General features: G+C 44.8%; 1 protein-coding gene across 7 annotated transcripts in view; it reads right to left on the bottom strand.

Annotated features, from left to right (window-relative positions):
* The window catches only part of PDE8A (phosphodiesterase 8A), a 178739-nt gene that overhangs the window by 43766 nt on the left and 114652 nt on the right, over positions 1-20321 (bottom strand). For 6 of the 7 annotated variants that reach the window (XR_014519198.1, XR_014519199.1, XR_014519200.1 and 3 more), the window contains 2 exons: positions 2970-3026; positions 49-239 (listed from right to left, as the gene is read on the bottom strand). Coding sequence is in view for 4 of the 7 variants with exons in the window: in XM_083475683.1 (XP_083331809.1) it covers positions 49-239; positions 2970-3026 (248 nt within the window). In the remaining 3 variants the exon portion in view is untranslated. Of the gene's footprint in view, positions 1-48; positions 240-2969; positions 3027-17947; positions 17984-20321 lie in introns of those variants that run through there. The other variant, XM_083475684.1, reaches the window with a different exon arrangement.

Raw genomic sequence — 20321 nt, 5'->3', positions numbered from 1 at the left:
TCAATATATTCCCACACACACACCAAGCACCTAGGGCAGAGCACTTACCTGCATAGAGCTTCTGCATCAAAATATCTTGAATGCCTATGATCAATAATGATGATTTCGTGGTGTTTCTCCAGAAAGCACTCAAGGGCAGATTCCGGCGTCCTGGCAATGTTACACCGAAATCCAGCTTTCTCACATGCCCAGCAGAATCCATTACTCTGGTTGTCTTCTTTGGCAAACACTAGAAGTACCTAGGCTCAAGGAAAAGAGAAGGGGAGTGAGCGTCTTTCATTTCACACAAACACATATATACAGTCGTACCTTGGAAGTCGAATGGAATCCGTTCTGGAAGTCAGTTCGGCTTCCAAAATATTCGAAAACCAAAGAGCAGCTTCTGATTGGCTGCAGGAAGTTCCCGTAGCCAATCGGAAGCTGCGGAAGCCCCGTCGGATGTTCGGCTTCCAAAAATAGTTTGCAATCTGGAACAGTCACCTCTGGGTTTGCGACTTTCGGGAGCCAAAACATTCCAGAACTAAGCTGTTTGACTTCCAAGGTACGACTGTATATCACATCACAGAGAGAGAGAGAGAAAGAGGAAAAGAGAGAGCGTAAGCAACTGGAGTATAAAAGATTCACAGGCTTAACTAACTCATTCACAGCTCCAGGATTTCATTGTAAAGTGAGCTACATTTCTTTCCCATCTTTCCTCCAATGAGCTCAAGGTGGCAGACATAGTTCTCCTCCCCATTTTATCTTCACAGCAACCCTGTGAGGTAGGTTGGGCTTAAAAGACAGTGACTGGCCAAGGCTTCGTGGCTCTGTGGGGATTTGAACCCTGGCCTTCCGGGTCTTAGTTTTTCCTCGTCTTTCCTTTTACAGTGGTGCCTCGCAAGACGAAAAGAATTCGTTCCGTGAGTCTTTTCGTCTTGCGATGTTTCTCGTCTTACGAAGCACGGTCCGTCACAACTGCGCCTCTTCAAGCGGCTTTAAAAAAAAAAAGCGCAAGACGTTTTCGTCTTGAGAAGCAAGCCCATAGGGAAATTCGTCTAGCGAAGCAACGCAAAACCGAAAAACCCTTTCGTCTAGCGAGTTTTTCGCCTTGCGAGGCATTCGTCTTTCGGGGCACCACTGTATATATAATTTTGTTTCGTTTTATATCTCGCCCTTCATCGTACGATCTCAGGCCAGTTCACAGAATAAAATACAGGATAAAAACAAGTAAATAATTAAAAACAAAACAGCAAAACACACACACACACACACACACACTCCCCGCAGACACATTGCAAAGGCTGTAGAATATTAATCAGCCATAGACCTGGTTTTTGCCTGGTACTTAAAAATATATAATGAACCTCCCTGGGAAGAAAATTCTACAAACGGGGAGCCACTACAGAGAAGGCCTGTTCTCCTGTTTCCGCCCTCCAGACCTCACGTGGAGGAGGCACACGAAGAAGGGCCTCAGATGATGAAAGCAGAGTCCAGGATGGTTTATATAGTCCAACTGAGCTGCAAAATTCAGAGAAATGCAAATTCCAAAGGATGGCAGTATTTTGGTTTGTGGGCTTTTTCTGAAAGTGCAGATGGTGAAGGTTTAAATGTTAACTGAGCCAACTTTCTCATGCACCTATGGCTGCTCTCCACTTTCCCCCTTAATAACCTTCGACATCTAGCAATTGTAATTAAATACGGTCCCTTGTAATACTTCGGTTTACCCTTCTGAGCAATTCCAGGCATTCCAACGGTGCTTACCCTTTGGATTAGGTTCAGCGGAATGCCTTTCACTAAATCTTCCTGTTTGTATTTAATGCATAATTTTATAAGAGAAAGAGAGAGGGACTTCGAATTTATTTAAAGCCCGGCTTCCATTTATAGCTTCCGAGGGCAATTGGGGGAAAAACTCTTTGTTGAAAGAAAACCCCACCCGGAATCATGCTGCACTTTAAGCTATATTTAGTGAAGCAAATTTAGGACAAATCGGATGAAGGAAGAGCATTTTGGTACCCAACCAAATCCCTCCCACCAAGCAGAAACATGGAAGCCTGGGGAACGCTGCTCTGCGGCAGACTTTTGGCAAAGTTTCTGAATGAACATACACAGCTCAAGAGCAGGTAACTTGAGAGACTGCCTTATCCCTTTTCTTTGAGAGAGCGTCTCCTAAAAGTTTCAAAGATCTCAGGAGCTCACTCTGCAGTAACTCGGAGCAGGGGCTTTGCTATGGCTGCCCCTGTTTTGCAAAAAAGCATCCCTGTTGAAATATGACAGGCACCCATGACCGGCACTCACCAGAAACAATTCAGAATATTTTTGTTGTTTGTGTAACAACAACAGCTAGGATTCCCTACACACAAAAACGGAAGGAAGAAGAAGTTCACACCAAATAAGAATGGATAAGATGATGGATTATGGAGAATTGGCAAAGTTAACAGTCAGAATAAGAGAATCTAACATGGACTGTTTCGTGGAAGAATTTTCAAACTATTTGAGGAAATATTATAATAGAAACATTATATAGCAAGGAGGATTTTAATTATAAGCAACAGAAGGAATTAGAGAATGCAGTATTGATATGTTGGTATAAGAAACAGAATGCCATGTGCAACAGAGGGGGAGAATTAAAAATATCATGAAAATGGGGCAGGAAATTGAGAAAATACAAAATTGAATCGTATTGAAGTATATATGTTAAATTTTTGAGCAAGAGGCAAGCGAGCAATCGGGTTACAGTGGTGAAGGGTAGTGTGTGGGAAATTGGAGCCAAGGTCTCCTCAGTTTTAGTCTGGTGCTCTAACCACTAGCTGCTCTGACCACCTGGCCACAATAGCTCAACGTTAGGATAGTTTTCAGTTTCACAGTTCCATGCATTGGTATTTGGCCTTGGTCTGTTTGTTGTCATTGTGACCTGCTATGAGCAGCCTTGGGCAGCATTTGCAGTTTATATATGTGGGAAATAAACAAGATTTTTGGTTGGCACGTCTTACCTGAAGTTGATCTTGGTGGAGTCTCATAGGCCCAAACTGCACATCTGTTCCCACTGCCTAGAAACAAGAAGATGGGCATTTTAAACAATTCTATACTGCATGTGGGCAGAGAAGAAAAATTTCCATATTTTCCTGGCAGGAAAAGAGGGGGGGGGAATGCCCCCCCCCCATTTCAGAGAAACAGTGTAGGCATTATATGTCAGACTGCATATGGGAATTCACCACCAGCGTAGAAATGACAAGGTGACAAATGAACTGATGGATCTCCAAGGCATTTTTATTTGCCATTTCTTGCAAACGTGCTCTGCACTCTCAGCAACAGCACTCCACTGTTTGGATGAGAGCTTTCTGAATACAGTGGTACTCCGGGTTGAGAACTTAATTCGTTCCGGAGGTCCGTTCTTAACCTGAAACTGTTCTTAACCTGAAGCACCACTTTAGCTAATGGGGCCTCCTGCTGCCTCCGTGCCACCACCACGCGATTTCTGTTCTCATCCTGAAGCAAAGTTCTTAACACGAGGTACTATTTCTGGGTTAGCAGAGTCTGTAACCCGATGCGTCTGTAACCTGAAGCGTCTGTAACCTGAGGTACTACTGTAGTGACTTTTTTTAAAAAAAAGTAAAGGATACAGAACCACTTCCAAACAGAGTAAACAAAGGGTTTGATTTACAATTTGGATTTGCTCTTTGATGCTCTGGAGCAGGGCATTTTTTCAGGAGGGAACACGCTGGAACTCAATTTAGGCACCTCTCAGGTGGGTGCCATCGCCGTTCTAGGAGAAAGCCACTTCCGCCTTAGGAGGAGATGGAGCTGTGGGCACTCACGACCCCTTCACATGCACAGGGGTGTGGTCAGCCCTGCGCAATTGGGGGGGGGGGATTCCCAGCTGCGTCACTGCCCAGGCAACCAAGCTCTGGGGGTGTGGCCTGCTTGATTTAAGCAGGACGCAGCGGGAGCCTCACCCCTTTTCGCTCTTCCAGCTGGGCGGTTAGGCATTGGAAGAAGAGGAGAAGAGAGGAGGGGAGCTAGCGCCATCACCTCCCCTGCACATTGAAGGGTATTCCATTAAAGCAGCCTTTCTCAACCTGTGGGTCCCCAGATGTTGTTGAACTACAACTCCCATCACCCCTAGCTAGCAAGGCCACAGCTCAGGGATGATGGGAGTTGTAGTCCAACACATCTGGGGATCCACAGGTCGAGAACCACTGTGTTAAAGGATTCCGGGGGGGTGGCCCTGTCCGAAGTCTGGGGAGGCTAGGGCCTAAGGCACGACCCCTATCGGTGGCCCGGGGGGAGTTCCTAGTTGATGTGCATCAGCAGGACTCCCCCTACTGGTGGTTAACCCTTCCTGGACTCTGCACAGACGGGCAGGAGTCAGATATAGTCGGCTAGGTCCAATGCCTAAGTCAATACTGCTCACAATCTGTGACCAATAAAGTTGTGGCCTTTTTTAGCCCATTAACCTAAAATACTGTTGTCAAGTGTCTTATTCTCCCCCCCCCCCGAATTTTTTAATTAGGAATTTAGACAGAGCATATTATCTTAAACCACATCATCCCCCCCATTCCCCTCCCATAAAACAACCCCCCCTCCTCACCACCACCCCCACTTCCCTCAGTTCCAATCTCTTGTTTCACTATAAATGCTATTCTCTGCATGTTACAAAACTGTATAAATCCTTAATTTGTCTAACTGGTTATTACAGTGGTGCCTCGCAAGACGAATGCCTCGCAAGACGGAAAACTCGCTAGACGAAAGAGTTTTCCGTTTTGGAGGTGCTTCGCAAAACGAATTTCCTATGGGCTTGCTTCGCAAGACGACAATGTCTTGCGAGTTCCTGCTGGTTTTTTTTCCTTCCCCCCCTTTTTCTAAGCCGCTAATCCGCTTATCAGCTGATCCGATCAGCAGATAATCCGCTAAAAGCCGCTAAAAGCCGCTAATCCTTCAATGGGCTTGCTTCGTAAGACGAAAAAACCGCTAGTCGAAGAGAATCACAGAACGGATTCTTTTCGTCTTGCGAGGCACCACTGTATCAATAAAAAGTTTGTGAGTGTTTATTCAAAGCGTCAGGTGTCTTATTCAACCTCGTTGGGGGGGGGGACAGGACCTTGCCATACAAAAGGGAGGCATTCGTGGTGAGTTGCGGCACCTCTTTTTCTGGAAAAAGAGCACTGCTCTGAAGGGTACCACAATGGCCAACTGTGGACAACTTCATTTTTTTAAAAAAAGATATTTATTAAAGGTTTTTTTTAAAAATATAACAATGAAAATGAAAAATAAAAAGGAACAAAATACAACATAAAAACAGTTAAAAAACAAATAGTTTCCCATAACATATCTTCCTTACACTTATTTCCCCAGACCTCCTCATACCTCCCTTCTTTGTATTCCACTTCAATTTGTTAGTTCAGCAAATCCTTACCATTAAGCTTTTACCCATTTGTAAACCTTTTTTTCCCCGTATCTCCTAAAGCATTACAGCTGGAAACCCCTTAGTTTCTATCCAACATCCTTCTACCATTCATTAATTTTACAATATTTCTGTAAATAGTCTTTAAATTTCTTCCAGTCTTCTTTCACCATCTCTTCTCCCTGGTTTCGGATTCTGCCAGTCATTTCTGCCAATTCCATATAGTCAATCACCTTCATCTGCCATTCTTCCAGAGTGGGTAAATCTTGTGTCTCCAACTGTGGACAACTTCAAGCCACTGCTCTCCCCACTCTCCCTTCTTTCCCTTTAAACCAGGGCCCCATCCCATTTCGCCACCTGAGGGAAAACGGGCAGGTGCCATTCCCCCACTGCCTTGCCTATCAGGGTCATGTGGCGGCAGTGATCACGGCTTCTTCTGGTGAGACATTATGGAGCTCCATGAGATCTCACAAGAGTTCTGCAAGATCTCGCCGGAAGAAAAAGCCACCACACGGCCCCAGTAGTGGCCGAAGGTGCAAGTGGAGTGCCAACCCACAGAATTCCACTGCCCAAGGCAGCTGCTTCAGCTTGCCTCACAGGTGGGCCGGCCCTGCAGAAAAGTTACTCCTGTGCTTCTGACAGTCTTTCAAGAAGAGCCTGCTGGTAAAGAAAGAGCTAGGTATTCTCACCATTGTAAAGAGAGAATGCCCAGTCCTTCCTATTCCCCTTTATTTTCTTCCGACTCAAAGCAATAATACAGTGGTACCTCGGGCTAAGTACTTAATTCGTTCTGGAGGTCCGTTCTTAACCTGAAACTGTTCTTAACCTGAAGCACCACTTTAGCTAATGGGGCCTCCCGATGCTGCCGCGCCACCAGAGCACGATTTCTGTTCTCATCGTGAAGCAAAGTTCTTAACTCGAGGTACTATTTCTGGGTTAGCAGAGTCTGTAACCTGAAGCGTATGTAACCTGAAGCGTATGTAACCTGAGGTACCACTGTGCAGTCATTCCTCGGGTTGAAGTAGCTTTGGGTTGAGCGTTTTCAGGTTACACTCCGCGGCGACCCGGAAGTAATGGAACGCGTTACTTCCGGGTTTCGCCCCGCTTGCGCAGACGCTCAAAATGACGTCATGCACATGCACAGAAGTGGCGAATCGCAACCCGCTCACAAGCAGACTCTGGTTGCGTTCGCTTCAGGATGTGAACAGGGCTCCGGAATGGATCCCGTTCGCATCCAGAGGTACCACTGTAGTTCAAAAGAAAAAGAAAAACTATTTGCAAGAGCTCCATTAAAGTCTTGGCCCTTGGTAAACATTTTGCACCAAGATGGGATTCATGGTAAGAAAATTTTGCTGCTAATAAAATCATGGCTATAAATGGATTTGTGGGGAAGGAAGGGCTGACAGAATATATGCAAAATGGTTTTATCAGGTAATGAGAACCTTTGGTGGCTTAAAATAAAAAAATTCCTTCCAGTAGCACCTTAAAGACCAACTAAGTTAGTTCTTGGTATGAGCTTTCGTGTGCATGCACACTTCTTCAGATACACTGAAACAGAAGTTGCCAGATCCTTCTATATAGTGAGAAGGTGGGGAGGGGTATTACTCAGAAGGGTGGTGGGAATGGGAGATTGGCAGATAGCTGAGATGAGCCTGTTGACGACTCTTAACGACTGCAATAGGTCTTACAGGAAAAGGCACTATATAGAAGGATCTGGCAACTTCTGTTTCAGTGTATCTGAAGAAGTGTGCATGGACACGAAAGCTCATACCAAGAACTAACTTAGTTGGTCTTTAAGGTGCTACTGGAAGGAATTTTTTTATTTTGACTATGGCAGACCAACACGGCTACCTATCTGTAACTTTGGTGGCTTATCACATGATGGGGTTCGAAGAAATAGCAGTGTGTGATTTTTTTTTCCTGCTAAAAGGATTCTAATAAATCATTCCATTCTGTTTTGTTGTTTTTTAAAGAGCCTGCTGGATCAAGCCAGTGGCCCATCTAGTCCATTATCCTGTTCTCACAGTGGCTTACCAGATGACCGAGGAAACCTGCAAGCCGTACTTGCGCACAACAACATTTTCCTCTCCTGTGGTTTCTAGCAACTGGTATTCAGGAACATTGCTGCCTCTGACCATAGAGGCAGAATATAGCTATGAGGGTTAGCAGCCCTTGATCATCCATGAATCTGTCAAATTCTCTTTTTAAAGTCAGCCAAGTTGGTGACTATAGCTGCCTCCTGCGGGAGTTTCATAGTTTAACTGCCCTTTCTTTTATCTGCCCTGAATCTTCCAATGTTTCAACTTTGTTGGGTGTCAATAATAATAATAATAATAATAATAATAATAATAATAATAATTTATTTATACCCCGCCTATCTGGCTGAGTTTCCCCAGCCACTCTGGGCGGCTCCCAATCAAGTGTTAAAAACAGTACAGCGTTACATATTAAAAACTTCCCTGAACGGGGAGTTCTAGCGTTATAAGAGAGGGAGAAAAAACCCCACTATTTTTCCGATCCACGCCACACATAATTTGGTTTTACTTTCACGCACGATTTTATAAATTTCTTTTGTATCATGTCAACTCTTGCCTTTTCTCTAAACTAAAAAGTCACAACCATTGCAACCAGAGGACTTCTCTGTGTAAGAAAGGCAACATGGGGTGGATCTGCTCATCATGGGGGGGGGGGGTGGAACGACCCTATAAATAAGTCAAAAATTAAACTGTGATAATGAAAGGGGGAAAAACCCGCTATGGAAAATCGCATTGAATTTTCTTTTACTCTCCAGCGCCATCTGGTGTTGCATGTTTATAACACATTCAAAATGTTGCTTTTTGACTAAGGTAGCTGAGTCTATGGTCACCCTGAGGGAGCACAATCTACCTCAGGCAGCAAGCTGGCCTAGGCTAGGAATATTTGCCTTTTAGCTCTGTTTGAAAATGAAACTGTAGAAAAGTATTTTGGCCTGGCTGTTAACAGATGTCTTTACGCGCGCGCGCACACACACACACACACACACACATAATGAACAGATTCTGATGACTATGAAAGTGGCATTTTTACAATGTTATTCTTCACAGTAAAACCACACTTTATGATCAGATTTAATCCTCAGCCATCCAGAATTTCTTCCAGTGAGTAATTTTAAAGAGCCAGCAGCCTACCCCACACGCCACATAAAGGCCTTTGAAAATTACATGGTTTCTCCATGGCTCTACTGCTTCGAAGCTCAGTCCTTAAGACTCCTCAGATTCCCTTTAATTTATTACTTTGGATATCACCCATTTAATTTTAAATTTAAACCAAAGCTCCAAAAGAGAAAGGGGAGTGGTAAGATGGGTAGGGAAGTCAGCAAAAGTCATGAGGAAGGAAAAAGGAGAAAAGCATTCACGGGGCTGTGCGCACTTCGTATTTAAAATAAAAATCTGCACAAAGGTGACCTCAATTCTGTGGCAAAAGAAAAAAGAATGGATTCTGTTCCTTGTCTAAATTGAGGAAACTAAGCTATTTCTCCTGTTTGGGTGTAATTTACTCTCTTTCATGTGTAAAGCACAAAGTGGTTTGAAGGATGGTCAGGGCTAAGGACAGCGGAGAAATTAGATTCAATTAGCACTGAAAGAAAATTAACAATTTCCAAAACAATATGAGAACCCAAAATTGGTTTGCACTTCTTTCACATTTACAATGCAATTCTCTAGCCAAGTAACGTTTATGAGAATACATATGCAGGATTTCCATGGGTTTTTTCCCCCAGTGAAAGATGTGGGGTGTCGAGAATTGACTTTAAGAGTGGAAAAATTAGTGAAACCGATACTGACACGTTCACTCATTCCTAGTCAGGGTCAACCCTGCAGCATGGTTTTTTTAAGGTGCTGGAAACTGTAGATTTGTGAGAGGGTGAACTATAGTTCCTAAGAACCTTTGGGGGAAGCCATGTGCTTTAAATGCAATTTAAATGTATGGTGTATGGACAGTGAGAGCCTACTTAAGTGCCATAGTTGACAGATGTGGTGTCAGATATGTTGCCAACTGGACAATATAGCAGTGAACTGTAAGAGAAACGCAAAGATCTAAAGAGAGACTATGACAGTCGTACCTTGGAAGTCGAACGGAATCCATTCTGGAACTCCGTTCAACTTCCAAAACGTTCAGAAACTAAAGCATGGCTTCTGATTGTTCGGGTTCCAAAAGAACGTTCAAAAACCAGAACACTCACTTCCGGGTTTCAATCGTTCGGCAGTCGATTTGTGCAGGAGTCAGGGTGTTTGAGATCCAAGGTACGACTGTATTTGTGGCACGGCATCCCTTTTGCTTCTATTTATTTTTTATTCAGATTTGTCATGGCCAATGGCTAGCACAATAAAGTTATTTGGATTGAACTTAACTCTTTAAGGAATTTCCTTTCAGTACTCTGACAAACCTTTTCTAGCTGCTACCTTTAAAATCGCAGCAATTGTCACCAGTTATGCTAAAAAGTTATGCTTAGAAAGCTGGCTTCCAAACTGCTTCCTCCTCTACACACACAACTATTGCTGAATTCACAGCAAGGCTTTGCAGTGCAACAACAATCCCCAAAGCAGTTTTTGTTCAGACGACAACAAAACTCTCCATTTCTTTTATTCCTGCAGGAAGATGAGTTTGCTGCTGATCTAAAGGTTGTGAAATAAATCTTTTATTACCCCTGCCTAACACAAAGGGGGGCTGAGTTAGCCAATCACTTCCTGTGAAAGAGACCCGGAAACAGGAGACACAACTTGACCTAAATGATGTTAACTATGATGGGACTTGGGTGGCAATGTGGGTTAAACCTGAGCCTAGGGCTTGCTGATTAGAAGGTCGGCGGTTCAAATCCGCGCAATGAGGTGAGCTCCCATTGCTCAGTCCCTGCTCCTGCCAACCTAGCAGTTCGAAAGCACGTCAAAGTGCAAGTAGATAAATAGGTACCGCTGTAGCGGGAAGGTAAACGGCATTTCCGTGTGCTGCTCTGGTTTCGCCAGAAGCGGCTTAGTCATGCTGGCCACATGACCCGGAAGCTGTACGCCAGCTCCCTCGGCCAATAAAGTGAGATGAGCGCCGCAACCCCAGAATCGGCAACAACTGGACCTAATGGTCAGGGGTCCCTATAACTTTTCCTTATGTGATGCTTTAAAACAAAAACACAACTTGCGTTACCAGATTGGCAGAGTCAGCCAATTTGGCATAAGGATACTGTACTCTTTTGATGCAACATCGTTTCTGACCAGTGAAATTTTCTGAAATCTTTGTTGCTCTACAATATCAGTCCCCTATCTACAGCAGAACCTCCCCAAAATACTTATGTATCCGAGTTTATATTTGGTCTGTCTGACATTTGAATTCAACAGTGACTGGTTTTGCAGGCTTGCTCTGGTTTTGCCTTGTTCCTAATTCTTTTCTAAGATGCCAAGCTGAGCTGGCCTGGTCAATGGGTGCACTTAGCCTGTTGTCTTGAGTCATCTCCAGACTGCCAGTATTATGTGGTAGGGCTGCAATTGCATACCGGAAATTTTGGTTTGTGCAATCAAAGCGGATTAAAGCATTCTGGTGCAACAAATCTACTTTTATTTTTATTTTTAAAAACATGGTTTGTTTGTCTTTTGGGTTTTTTTTAAACTTAGGGAAAATGATGTGTAAACACACTAAACAGTGTGGGACAAACGCCTCATGGCAATACATGTATCCGTCCACCACACAAACAAATCAGATGAAATCAGGATGAATGTTCATTATTATATAACCTTCTCACAGGCAGATCAGAATGAATGGTCCATAAAGTCTGTGTACGCACCATACCAGGGGCCAGCAAACTTTTTCAGCAGGGGGCCGGTCCACTGTCTCTCAGAACTTGTGGGGGGCCGGACTATATTTTGAAGGGAAAAAATGAACGAATTGCTATGCCTCGCAAATAACCCAGAGATGCATTTTAAATAAAAGGACACATTCTACTCATGTCAAAACACGCTGATTCCTGGATCGGCCGTGGGCCGGATTGAGAAGGTGATTGGGCCGGATCCGGGCCCTGGGGCCTTAGTTTGCCTACCCATGCACCATACATTTGAAGCACATGGATTCCTGTATAGAATCCTGGTAACTGTAGTTAACCCCTTACACAGAGCTACAATTCCCAGCACCCTGAACAAAATACAGTACCTAGGCTTCCTTGGGGGAAGCTAGAAAGGTGCATTAAATGTATGGTGTGTATGCAAAGGCTGGACATGGTCTAATTTCTGCATAAGCTTTGTGCAAGCAAATAAGGATGAATGGTCAATAAATCTGGAGGAGCCCTAGGACGCTCCTTGGCAGCTCATGCACCCAAGAGGAGCAACACAAGAAGATACAGAGTTCTGCCGCCCATAGAAGGGATCCCCAGCCCCATGCCAGCTCTAGTTCCTAGAGAAGAGGTGTCTTTGCGTTTCCAAAACTCAACAGTGCACCTTCCGACTCATCCATGTTGCCAGTGGCCATTTTGAAATCCTCAGAATCACCCTACGTGGCACATTCTAGGGAATTCAAAATGGAGCCTCATCAAACTGGTTTGGGGAAAAGGCCAGTGAGCTGTGGTCAGCGTCGTCCCATCTCCCCAGCCCCCAGTTTTCAAAATTTGCCCCATGCAATGAGTGGAGTTTTATTTTGCTCCTTACTTTAAAAGGTGTTATGTACTGAGTTGAATAGGATCCAAACTGCAGCAGTCTGATTGGTCCTAGAACAATAGGATCCAAATTGCAGCAGTCTGATTGGACCTAGAACAATAGGATTCAGAATGCAGCAGTCTGATTGGTCCTAGAACAATGCAGCAGTATGATTGGTTGGCAGGAACCACCCAATCATGCTCCAGATAGAAGTGAATCCACAACCTGATTGGCTTACAGTAGAATTCCAGAATTAGCCAATCATGTGCAGCCCATTGTGTAAATAATGTATATAAAGCAGATACTTTGAGGGGACATTCATTCATTCCTCCTCACCACTATGAGCTGAATAAAGAACATGAAATCACTTTGCGACTCTGAGTATATTTCAAAAGGGAACTTACTTTGGGGAACTTTTAGCCAGCCCTAAACTGAGGAATACCTTCTATGTCTGAAGGTCCAGGTTTGATTCTTGGAATCTTCACCTAAAGGATTTCTGGTCTGGGAGGAGACTTTTCCAGAATTGCTAGCACATCAACCCTTTTGGTCTGTTCCAACTTTCTTACCATGTCACGTATTTTCCCCACAACAACGTTGACTTTTCCATCCTTCATGCACCCCCCCCCCATACTTATTAAGGATCCTACGAGCAAGCTTGTTGAAGGCTTTTATTCTGTGGAAAGAGAAACCATTAGCTGAATTTTTCCTCCTCCAGGAGCTTGCGCTCTGACTGAGTGACACGGAATGACTCATGGCACAGAGGAGAAACCTGAAGTGCTTTTGTGGGTTATGCCAGGTCAGTCTCTAGTTTGTTTGCCCTTTGATTCCGATCAGTCACACTCCTTTGGCCCTGTCTATTTTAGGATTCTTTCCAATGTGTGTGTGTTTTTAAACTTAGCAAATAACATATCTCCTGGTATCTGAAACTGTTGGAGGGGATATGGAATTCTGCAAATGTGATATATAAGCATGGATACGTTACAGAGAATACCTACTGGAGTCCGCTGTTATACAAATATAGACCCAAGCCGCCTCCTCCAGCTCAGCAACCATCACACCAAATGGTGTGACAATATCTTTTGAGGTGTCCCAGTCAGTAAACTCTGGAATGATTCAGTCTGCCATCTTGACTGAGGGGAAGTTTAGATTTTTTTGGAGCAGGGGGGAGAAAAAGATACAGAAGTTGACTTTTGATGGGACCCCCACGTATATTCATGTGCCCCAGGGGGCAGTGCTGGGGAACAACAAAGCTGCTGAGTTGGGACACCGCCATTTACATTTCCCATAATGCCCCAAGACAGAGTCGCTCCAAGACACTGTGGGAGATTAAAAAGTCAGCCACTGCTCTCCTCCTTTCTTATGGTTCTTTATCTTTAAGCCATCTTTAAACCAGGTAACCTTTCAAAGAGAGAACTGTCCTCTTACAGCCCTTCATAGAATAGCAAGAATGGGGGATCAGTGTCCCTCAAGATGTTGTTGGACTTCTGCTCCCAGCCACCCAAGCCAATATGGCCAAGCGGTCAGGGATGATGGGTGTTGAAGTTCAGCAACATCAGGCTCGCCATCCCTGAGACAGAGGGCTGTCTTCTGTTAAGAGGAACATATGAGACCATACTACCTGGAGAAGCCATGGACCTTCTGCCTGCCTGCAATATATTTGCTTTACCACTGAACTACGAAGGAATGCCTAAAAGATACTGAAATCTGGGTTGTTATTTTTGTCATCACAAGCATTTAACGGAACCACCACCAAGCTCACAGGATAATCCTTGAGAGTATCTTATTTCATTACGGGTTTGTGTGTGTGTTTTTTATAGCCATACACAAAGCATCAGTCAAAGTAATACACTGTTTCTGGCTTGTTTTCAAATACTACTGCTGCTATACACTGAGCACTTTACAGTTCCTGATCTGGCTTCTCACCTCATTTACAACAGCGGGTAAACCACAGCAGCGCAATTAACACTGATGGGTTTACAGCTTTCTGTTGATATAGAGTAGTGTAAAGAAGAGTACAAACCAGCTCCTTGCTCATACTCCTGCGGCAATTTGGAGCCAAGGGTAATCAGAAGTTGGAACAGCCAAGGAACAAAGCGTCCCTAAGATGTTTTGACTTTTACTCTCCAGATTAAAAAGGGACAAAGGTAAGAGCTCTCAAATAAATCATACTGAATGCTGTCGGTTATTTGTTAAAGACAGGTCTCTGAAAATCCAGCTCAAATTAACAGATCAACCCTAACTATAGAAAGCTGGTGCAATGTAGGCTGGCATAATTCATGCCAATCGAAATTACACCTATCCCAAACTCCATTTAGGAGCCTCTCGTGTGGCATGTGAGTGTGGGCGCACGCTTTAATGATTGGGCCCAGAGTTACGTGCCCAAGATGAATAGGGTTTGGTTATAGGTGTCTCTCCTTGCCCCATCCCAACCTTTTTGGTGACTTATGCCAGCTTAAATTACACAAATTTAAATTCTGATGGCTGAGCCCAGAATAAACCAGCAGTGTTCCAGATGAGCCAGGGTGCAGGATCAGAGTGCTGGTCCTCACAGAACCACAATTCTTAGAGAGTTTTAACAATCAATCCTTCTCCCCAAGAATTGTAGCTCCATGAGAGGAATTGGGGTCTCATAGCAACCCGAAGAAGAGTTTGGACTTGATATCCCACCTTTCACTCCCCTTAAGGAGTCTCACACCTAAGAGTCTCACACCCTTAACAATCTACAGTTTCCAGCAGGGAACTGTCCTGCCCATGAGGCAGCCGTTTCGGGCAGTGAAATATCAAGCGGAGGCACTCCTACCACCAGAGAAGTGAGAAGTGGTGGCTTCTGGTGAGATCCTTTGTGGCAAGATTGCACCCCATAAGATCTCCCCAGAACCTGGAACTCACGGCTGAAAAGGTAAGCAAAGCTTCTTTAGAGGTGGTGGAAGCAGCACATTCCAGTTTCACCTCAGGTAGTGAAGCAAGACAGGCTGTCCCAGTTCTCAGGACTGTTTGGGGGAAGCCATGACTGTTTAAAGTGGTATCATAGTACTTTCAATGTACAGTCGCACCTTGAAAGCCAAACGCCTTGCGAGTCAAACGTTTTGGCTCCCGAACGCTACAAACCTGGAAGTGAGTGTTCCGGTTTGTGAACGTTTTTTTTCTGGAAGCCAAACATCTGACGTGGCTTCTGCGACTTACGATTAGCTGCAGGAGCTGCCTGCAGCCAATCAGAAGCCGCACCTTGGTTTCCAAATGTTTTGGAAGTCAAACAGACATGGAATGGATTCTGTTCAACTTCCAAGGTACCACTGTACAGTCGTACCTCCGCTTACGTATCCCTCCAGTTACGTAAACTTCGGGATACGTAAGCAGCAAACCCAGAAGTACCAGTATATTTCCGGGTTTTTACCACCTGCGCATGTGCAGAAGTGGTTCCTGCAGTTGTGGAAACCTCAGGATCCGACCAGAGCTCCTAAGTGGATCCCGTCCGCAACCGGAGGTACCACTGTACTGTGAAAACGAGGCTTTCTTAGGCTAAATACACACCATAAGTTTACAGCAATATTATACCACTTGAACAGTCATGGGTTTCCCCAGATAATCGGCAAACCGTAGCTTGTTATGGGTGCTGTCCAGAGAGCCCCATTGCCCCCGCTACAGAGGTACAATACCCAGAGTTCCCTGGAAAGAAGACTGATCGTTACGTAACTTTGAAATTTGTTAACTCTGCAAAGGGAATACCTGCAATGCTCAGCACCCTTAAACTACACTTCCCAGGGTTCTTTGGGGGGGGGAGAGCCATGGCTGAAAAACACCTGTTTCACTACATCAACAGGTTCTTTCTGACTACTAAGCTCTTTTCAGGAAAACTTCCAGCACCACCGGTTCCTTTATAATGTAGTTATGCAAATGGTTCTTGCGTCACCCAATCCATTTCTGCAACAAGCAGGAAGGGGTGGGGTGGGAGAGAGCGAGCAAAACAGGAGACCTGGCATACAAACGGACGCACTGCAGCAGGCCAAGAGTTGCCAGCGAGCCAGACAAATACGTGTAGTCTTTGTTCTATATTAGAAAGCTGTCCTTGTCTCGAAGGCAGGCAGCGACTCTCATGTCCAAATGTGCCTGCACACACACACACACACAGGGCCAGGATTTCAAGGCCTGCTGCATCATTGCAACACTTTCAGAAGTCAGCAGTGGTGACGCAGGCGGATAATCATGTGTGACAGTCACCAGGCAGCATGTAGACGGGAGAATTTGGATTATAATATTCTTGCCTGTATTGTGAAATGAGAGCAAAAAGGAGACAGCAATTTGGCTGGGGTGGTCTCACCTTCACAATACACACCTTCACAATACACACTGAAAGAACTATGATACCGTTTTAAATAGTCACAGCTTCCCCCTAAAGAACCCAGGAGTTTGCTAACGGTGCTTAGAGTTGTGAGAGGACCTGTATTCCTCTTAAAAGTAAAGGTAAAGGTACCCCTGACCATTAGGTCCAGTCACGGACGACTCTGGGGTTGCACGCTCATCTCGCTCTATAGGCCGAGGGAGCCGGCATTTGTCTGCAGACAGCTTCCGGATCATGTGGCCAGCATGACTAAGCCGCTTCTGGCGAACCAGAGCAGCACACGGAAACGCCGTTTACCTTCCCACCGGAGCGATACCTATTTATCCACTTGCACTTTGACGTGCTTTCAAACTGCTAGGTGGGCAGGAGTTGGGACTGAACAACGGGAGCTCACCCTGTCGCGGGGATTCGAACCGCCTACCTTCTGATCGGCAAGCCCTAGGCTCTTACAGAGCTACAATTCCTCGAGTGATTTAACGGTCAGTCCCTTTTCCCTGGGAACTCGGGGAACAGGAATCTCCTAACAAGTCTCAGCACCCTTAATAGATAGCCAGATTCTTTGGTGGAAGGTTAAAGTGGTATCAAAGTGCTTTAAATATCTTGTGTGGATATGGCCTTCATCTTCCAGGTGATCTGGAATCTCCCCCACCTCCGTAAGGTTGAATGAAAAAAAGCCTCGCCTTTGGTTTAGACCAGTGGTGGCCAAACTCGGCCCTCGAGATGTTTTGAGACTACAATTCCCATTATCCCTAGCTAACAGGACCAGTGGTCAGGGATGATGGGAATTGTAGTCCCAAAACACATGGAGGGCCGAGTTTGGCCACCACTGGTTTAGACCCAACAGTTTTAGGGCCAATTAGTTTACAATCCCAAGCAGCTGGCAAACTCTTCTTCAAGAGAGGTATCTAAGCAGAGTCATAATGGCCACCTAGAAGAGATGTTGTAAAAATGGGCTTTCTGTATCAGCTGGGGGAGGGGTGGCTAGGTTATTTTTGAAGCCTATTGATTCCAGATTATTAAGACCAAGGTTGTGTACACATTGCCTTGAAAGCACATCCAAAGCACATTCTTTCCCTCAAAGAATTCTGGGCGCGGTAGTTTATCCCTCAGAGAGTTCGAATTCCCAACAGCCCTTAACAAGCTACAAGGTTCAGAATTCTTTGAGGAAAACCATGTGATTCAAATGTGCTTTAAAGGCATAGTAGCTATGCAGCACAACTATGATTCTAGATTATAAAAACATAAGGAAGGTGATTCTATCAGTCTTCCTCCTTTGACAGCGATATGGTCTTTCTGTAAGCCAAAACAATATTATCTGGAATAATAGAATTTTAAACAGCCACAAACACTATTTTGTGTTCTCAGAAACTTGCTCTTTTCAAATTCAATTTATGCATTATTTTAATTCATTGCTGAAGGAACAATTGCTCTCGCACACCTGTTATTTGACAGGTTTACTCTGAGGCTACGGGAGAGCAGAGTTGATCATCTTAAACCAACTTACCAGGGCTGCAGGTTGATTTACATTTGACAAGTTACTTAAATAACACTGTAATTGACTAATCTGTTATTGTTCACCTGCTGTACTGTACTCTACAGTCATACCTTGGAAGTCGAACGGAATCTGTTACAGAAGTCCGTTCGACTTCCAAAACATTTGAAAACCAAATCACGGCTTCTGATTGGCTGAAGGAAATTCCTGCAGCCAATCAGAAGCCGCAGAAGCCCCGTCGGACATTAGGGTTCCAAAAGAACGTTCGCAAACCGAAACAACCACTTCTGGGTTTGCAGCGTTCGGGAGCCAAAACGTCTGAGTTCTTGGGTGTTCAGGATCCAAGGTACGACTATACAATGTTTTACAATGTTTTTTTAAAAAGTTATCGTTTTTAAAGTGTACACTTTTGTGGGTAAAACTGTCCTGGGATAATATATGATAAAGTGTGGTTTAGAAATTGAATAAATAAATAGGCAGAGTCCATTTCAGTTAGTGAGGCCAGATTTGAATCTGCTAATCCGAATGTTAAGGGCACATTGGTTCATTTTTTAAAAACCTCTTTTGGTTCTTGTGCTTTATTATCCTAGGGAAAGACGGCAAAAAGACTAAAGGCCCAATTTTAACAACTAATGGCAAGGTTGGTTGGTTGATTAAATTGTAAATGATCTCAAGAAGAGAGCTAATGTCTCTTTAAAAGCAAAATAAACAGAAATATATCCATAGCCTATATGCTGCCATCCTTATGAAGAAGCTGCATTGCAGAAGGAGCAGCATCTATGGCAACTGAGCTCTCGGAAGATCTGCTTCCTCCTGGGAGTTCTCGTTTTGAGTAAACAAACCATGAGCAAGGAAAACATGTCATACAACAACCCCGCTGGCAGCAATCGTGCTTAATAAATAAACTCCGCTAAAGACCAAGAGTCCTCTAATGCGCTCCACTCCATGCTAAAGGTCCTTTTCCTTCAGGGTTGAGAAACCTGTGGTCTTCCCAAGATGTTGCGGGGTTGCACCGCCCATCATCCCTAACTGCTAGCCACGCTTAGCTGGGGCTGATGGTCTCCAGCAACATTGGAGAGCCACACATTTCTCTACATCTTAAACTTAGATCATGTGGAAATGTTTCCATGTGATAGCACACTTCAGCAGTGCGTTCTGCAGGGTCAGTGAATATGTCCCCCATCCTCGTCCGGGGGGGTGGGGTGGTGGCTGCTTCTTAGCATCAGTTCCCACCGGCAACATGCGTCACTGGAATGGAAACTTCCCTATATATACATGAGGATATGTTTACCAGCGCCACGTGCTCATGCAAGTGAGATGAAGGCCACACCACAAGTAAAATGCATGAGAAAGGTCAGACTCCTATTTAAAACTTCATGTGCGCTTAAAGCAGTCTCTCCTCACTTGGTGACTTCCAGATGTTACCACTCCAATCGGTCCTAACCAGAAGGTCGTTCGTTGGGTCACAGATAATGGGGGTTGTGATCCCAAAAATACCCAGTTGGGTACCAGGTACCGAAGGCCCGATTTTTAAAATTTGAGGGTGCACAATTAAAAAAACACTAGTGGCCACATTCACACTACATGACTTTAAAGAGCTGTGGCTTCCCAGAAATACCCGTATTTTTCGCTCTATAAGACGCACCAGACCACAAGACGCACCTAGCTTTTGGAGGAGGAAAACAAGAAAAAAAATATTCTGAATCTCATAAGCCAGAACAGCAAGAGGGATCGCTACGCAGTGAAAGCAGCAATCCCTCCTCTGTTCTGGCTTCTGGGACAGCTGCGCAGCCTGCATTCGCTCCGTAAGACGCACACACATTTCCCCTTACTTTTTAGGAGGGGAAAAGTGAGTCTTATAGAGCAAAAAATACGGGAATTATGGGAACTGCAGTTTGTTAAGAGTGCCGAGAGTTGCTAGGAGGTCCCATTCCCCTTCCATAACCATGGTTCCCAGAGTGGTTGAACAGCCAGTACCTTTTCACAAGGATGTCTGCAAACTGGAATTCTGGGAGGGGAAGAAAAAGGTAGAAGGTAACGGAACCTTGGATGGTTTAGTCCAGTCAAAGGTGACTATGGGGTTGCTCATCTCGCTTTCAAGACGAGGGAGCTGGCATTTGTCCACAGATAGCTTGACTAAACTGCTTCTGGCGCAACAGAACACTGATGGAAACCAGAGCACACAGAAATGCCATTTACCTTCCCACCGCAGCGGTACCTATTTATCTACTTGCACTGGTGTGCTTTCAAACTGCTAGGTTGGCAGCAGATGGGACAGAGCAATGGGAGCTCACCCCATTGCGGAGATTCGAACCACCAACCTTCTGATCGGCAAGCCCAAGAGGCTCAGTGGTTTAGACCACAGTGCCACCCGCATCCCTGGGAGGGGAACAGTGGTCTCCTATCAACTCTCAGGACCTGTAATAAAGTATAGCTCCCAGAATCCTTTGGGGGAAGCCA

This window comes from Podarcis liolepis (assembly GCF_965112155.1).
Source record: "Podarcis liolepis genome assembly, chromosome: 14".
NCBI lineage: Eukaryota > Metazoa > Chordata > Lepidosauria > Squamata > Lacertidae > Podarcis > Podarcis liolepis.
Note: the sequence above shows the minus strand (reverse complement) of the source record. Positions and strands in the feature narration are given on the sequence as shown.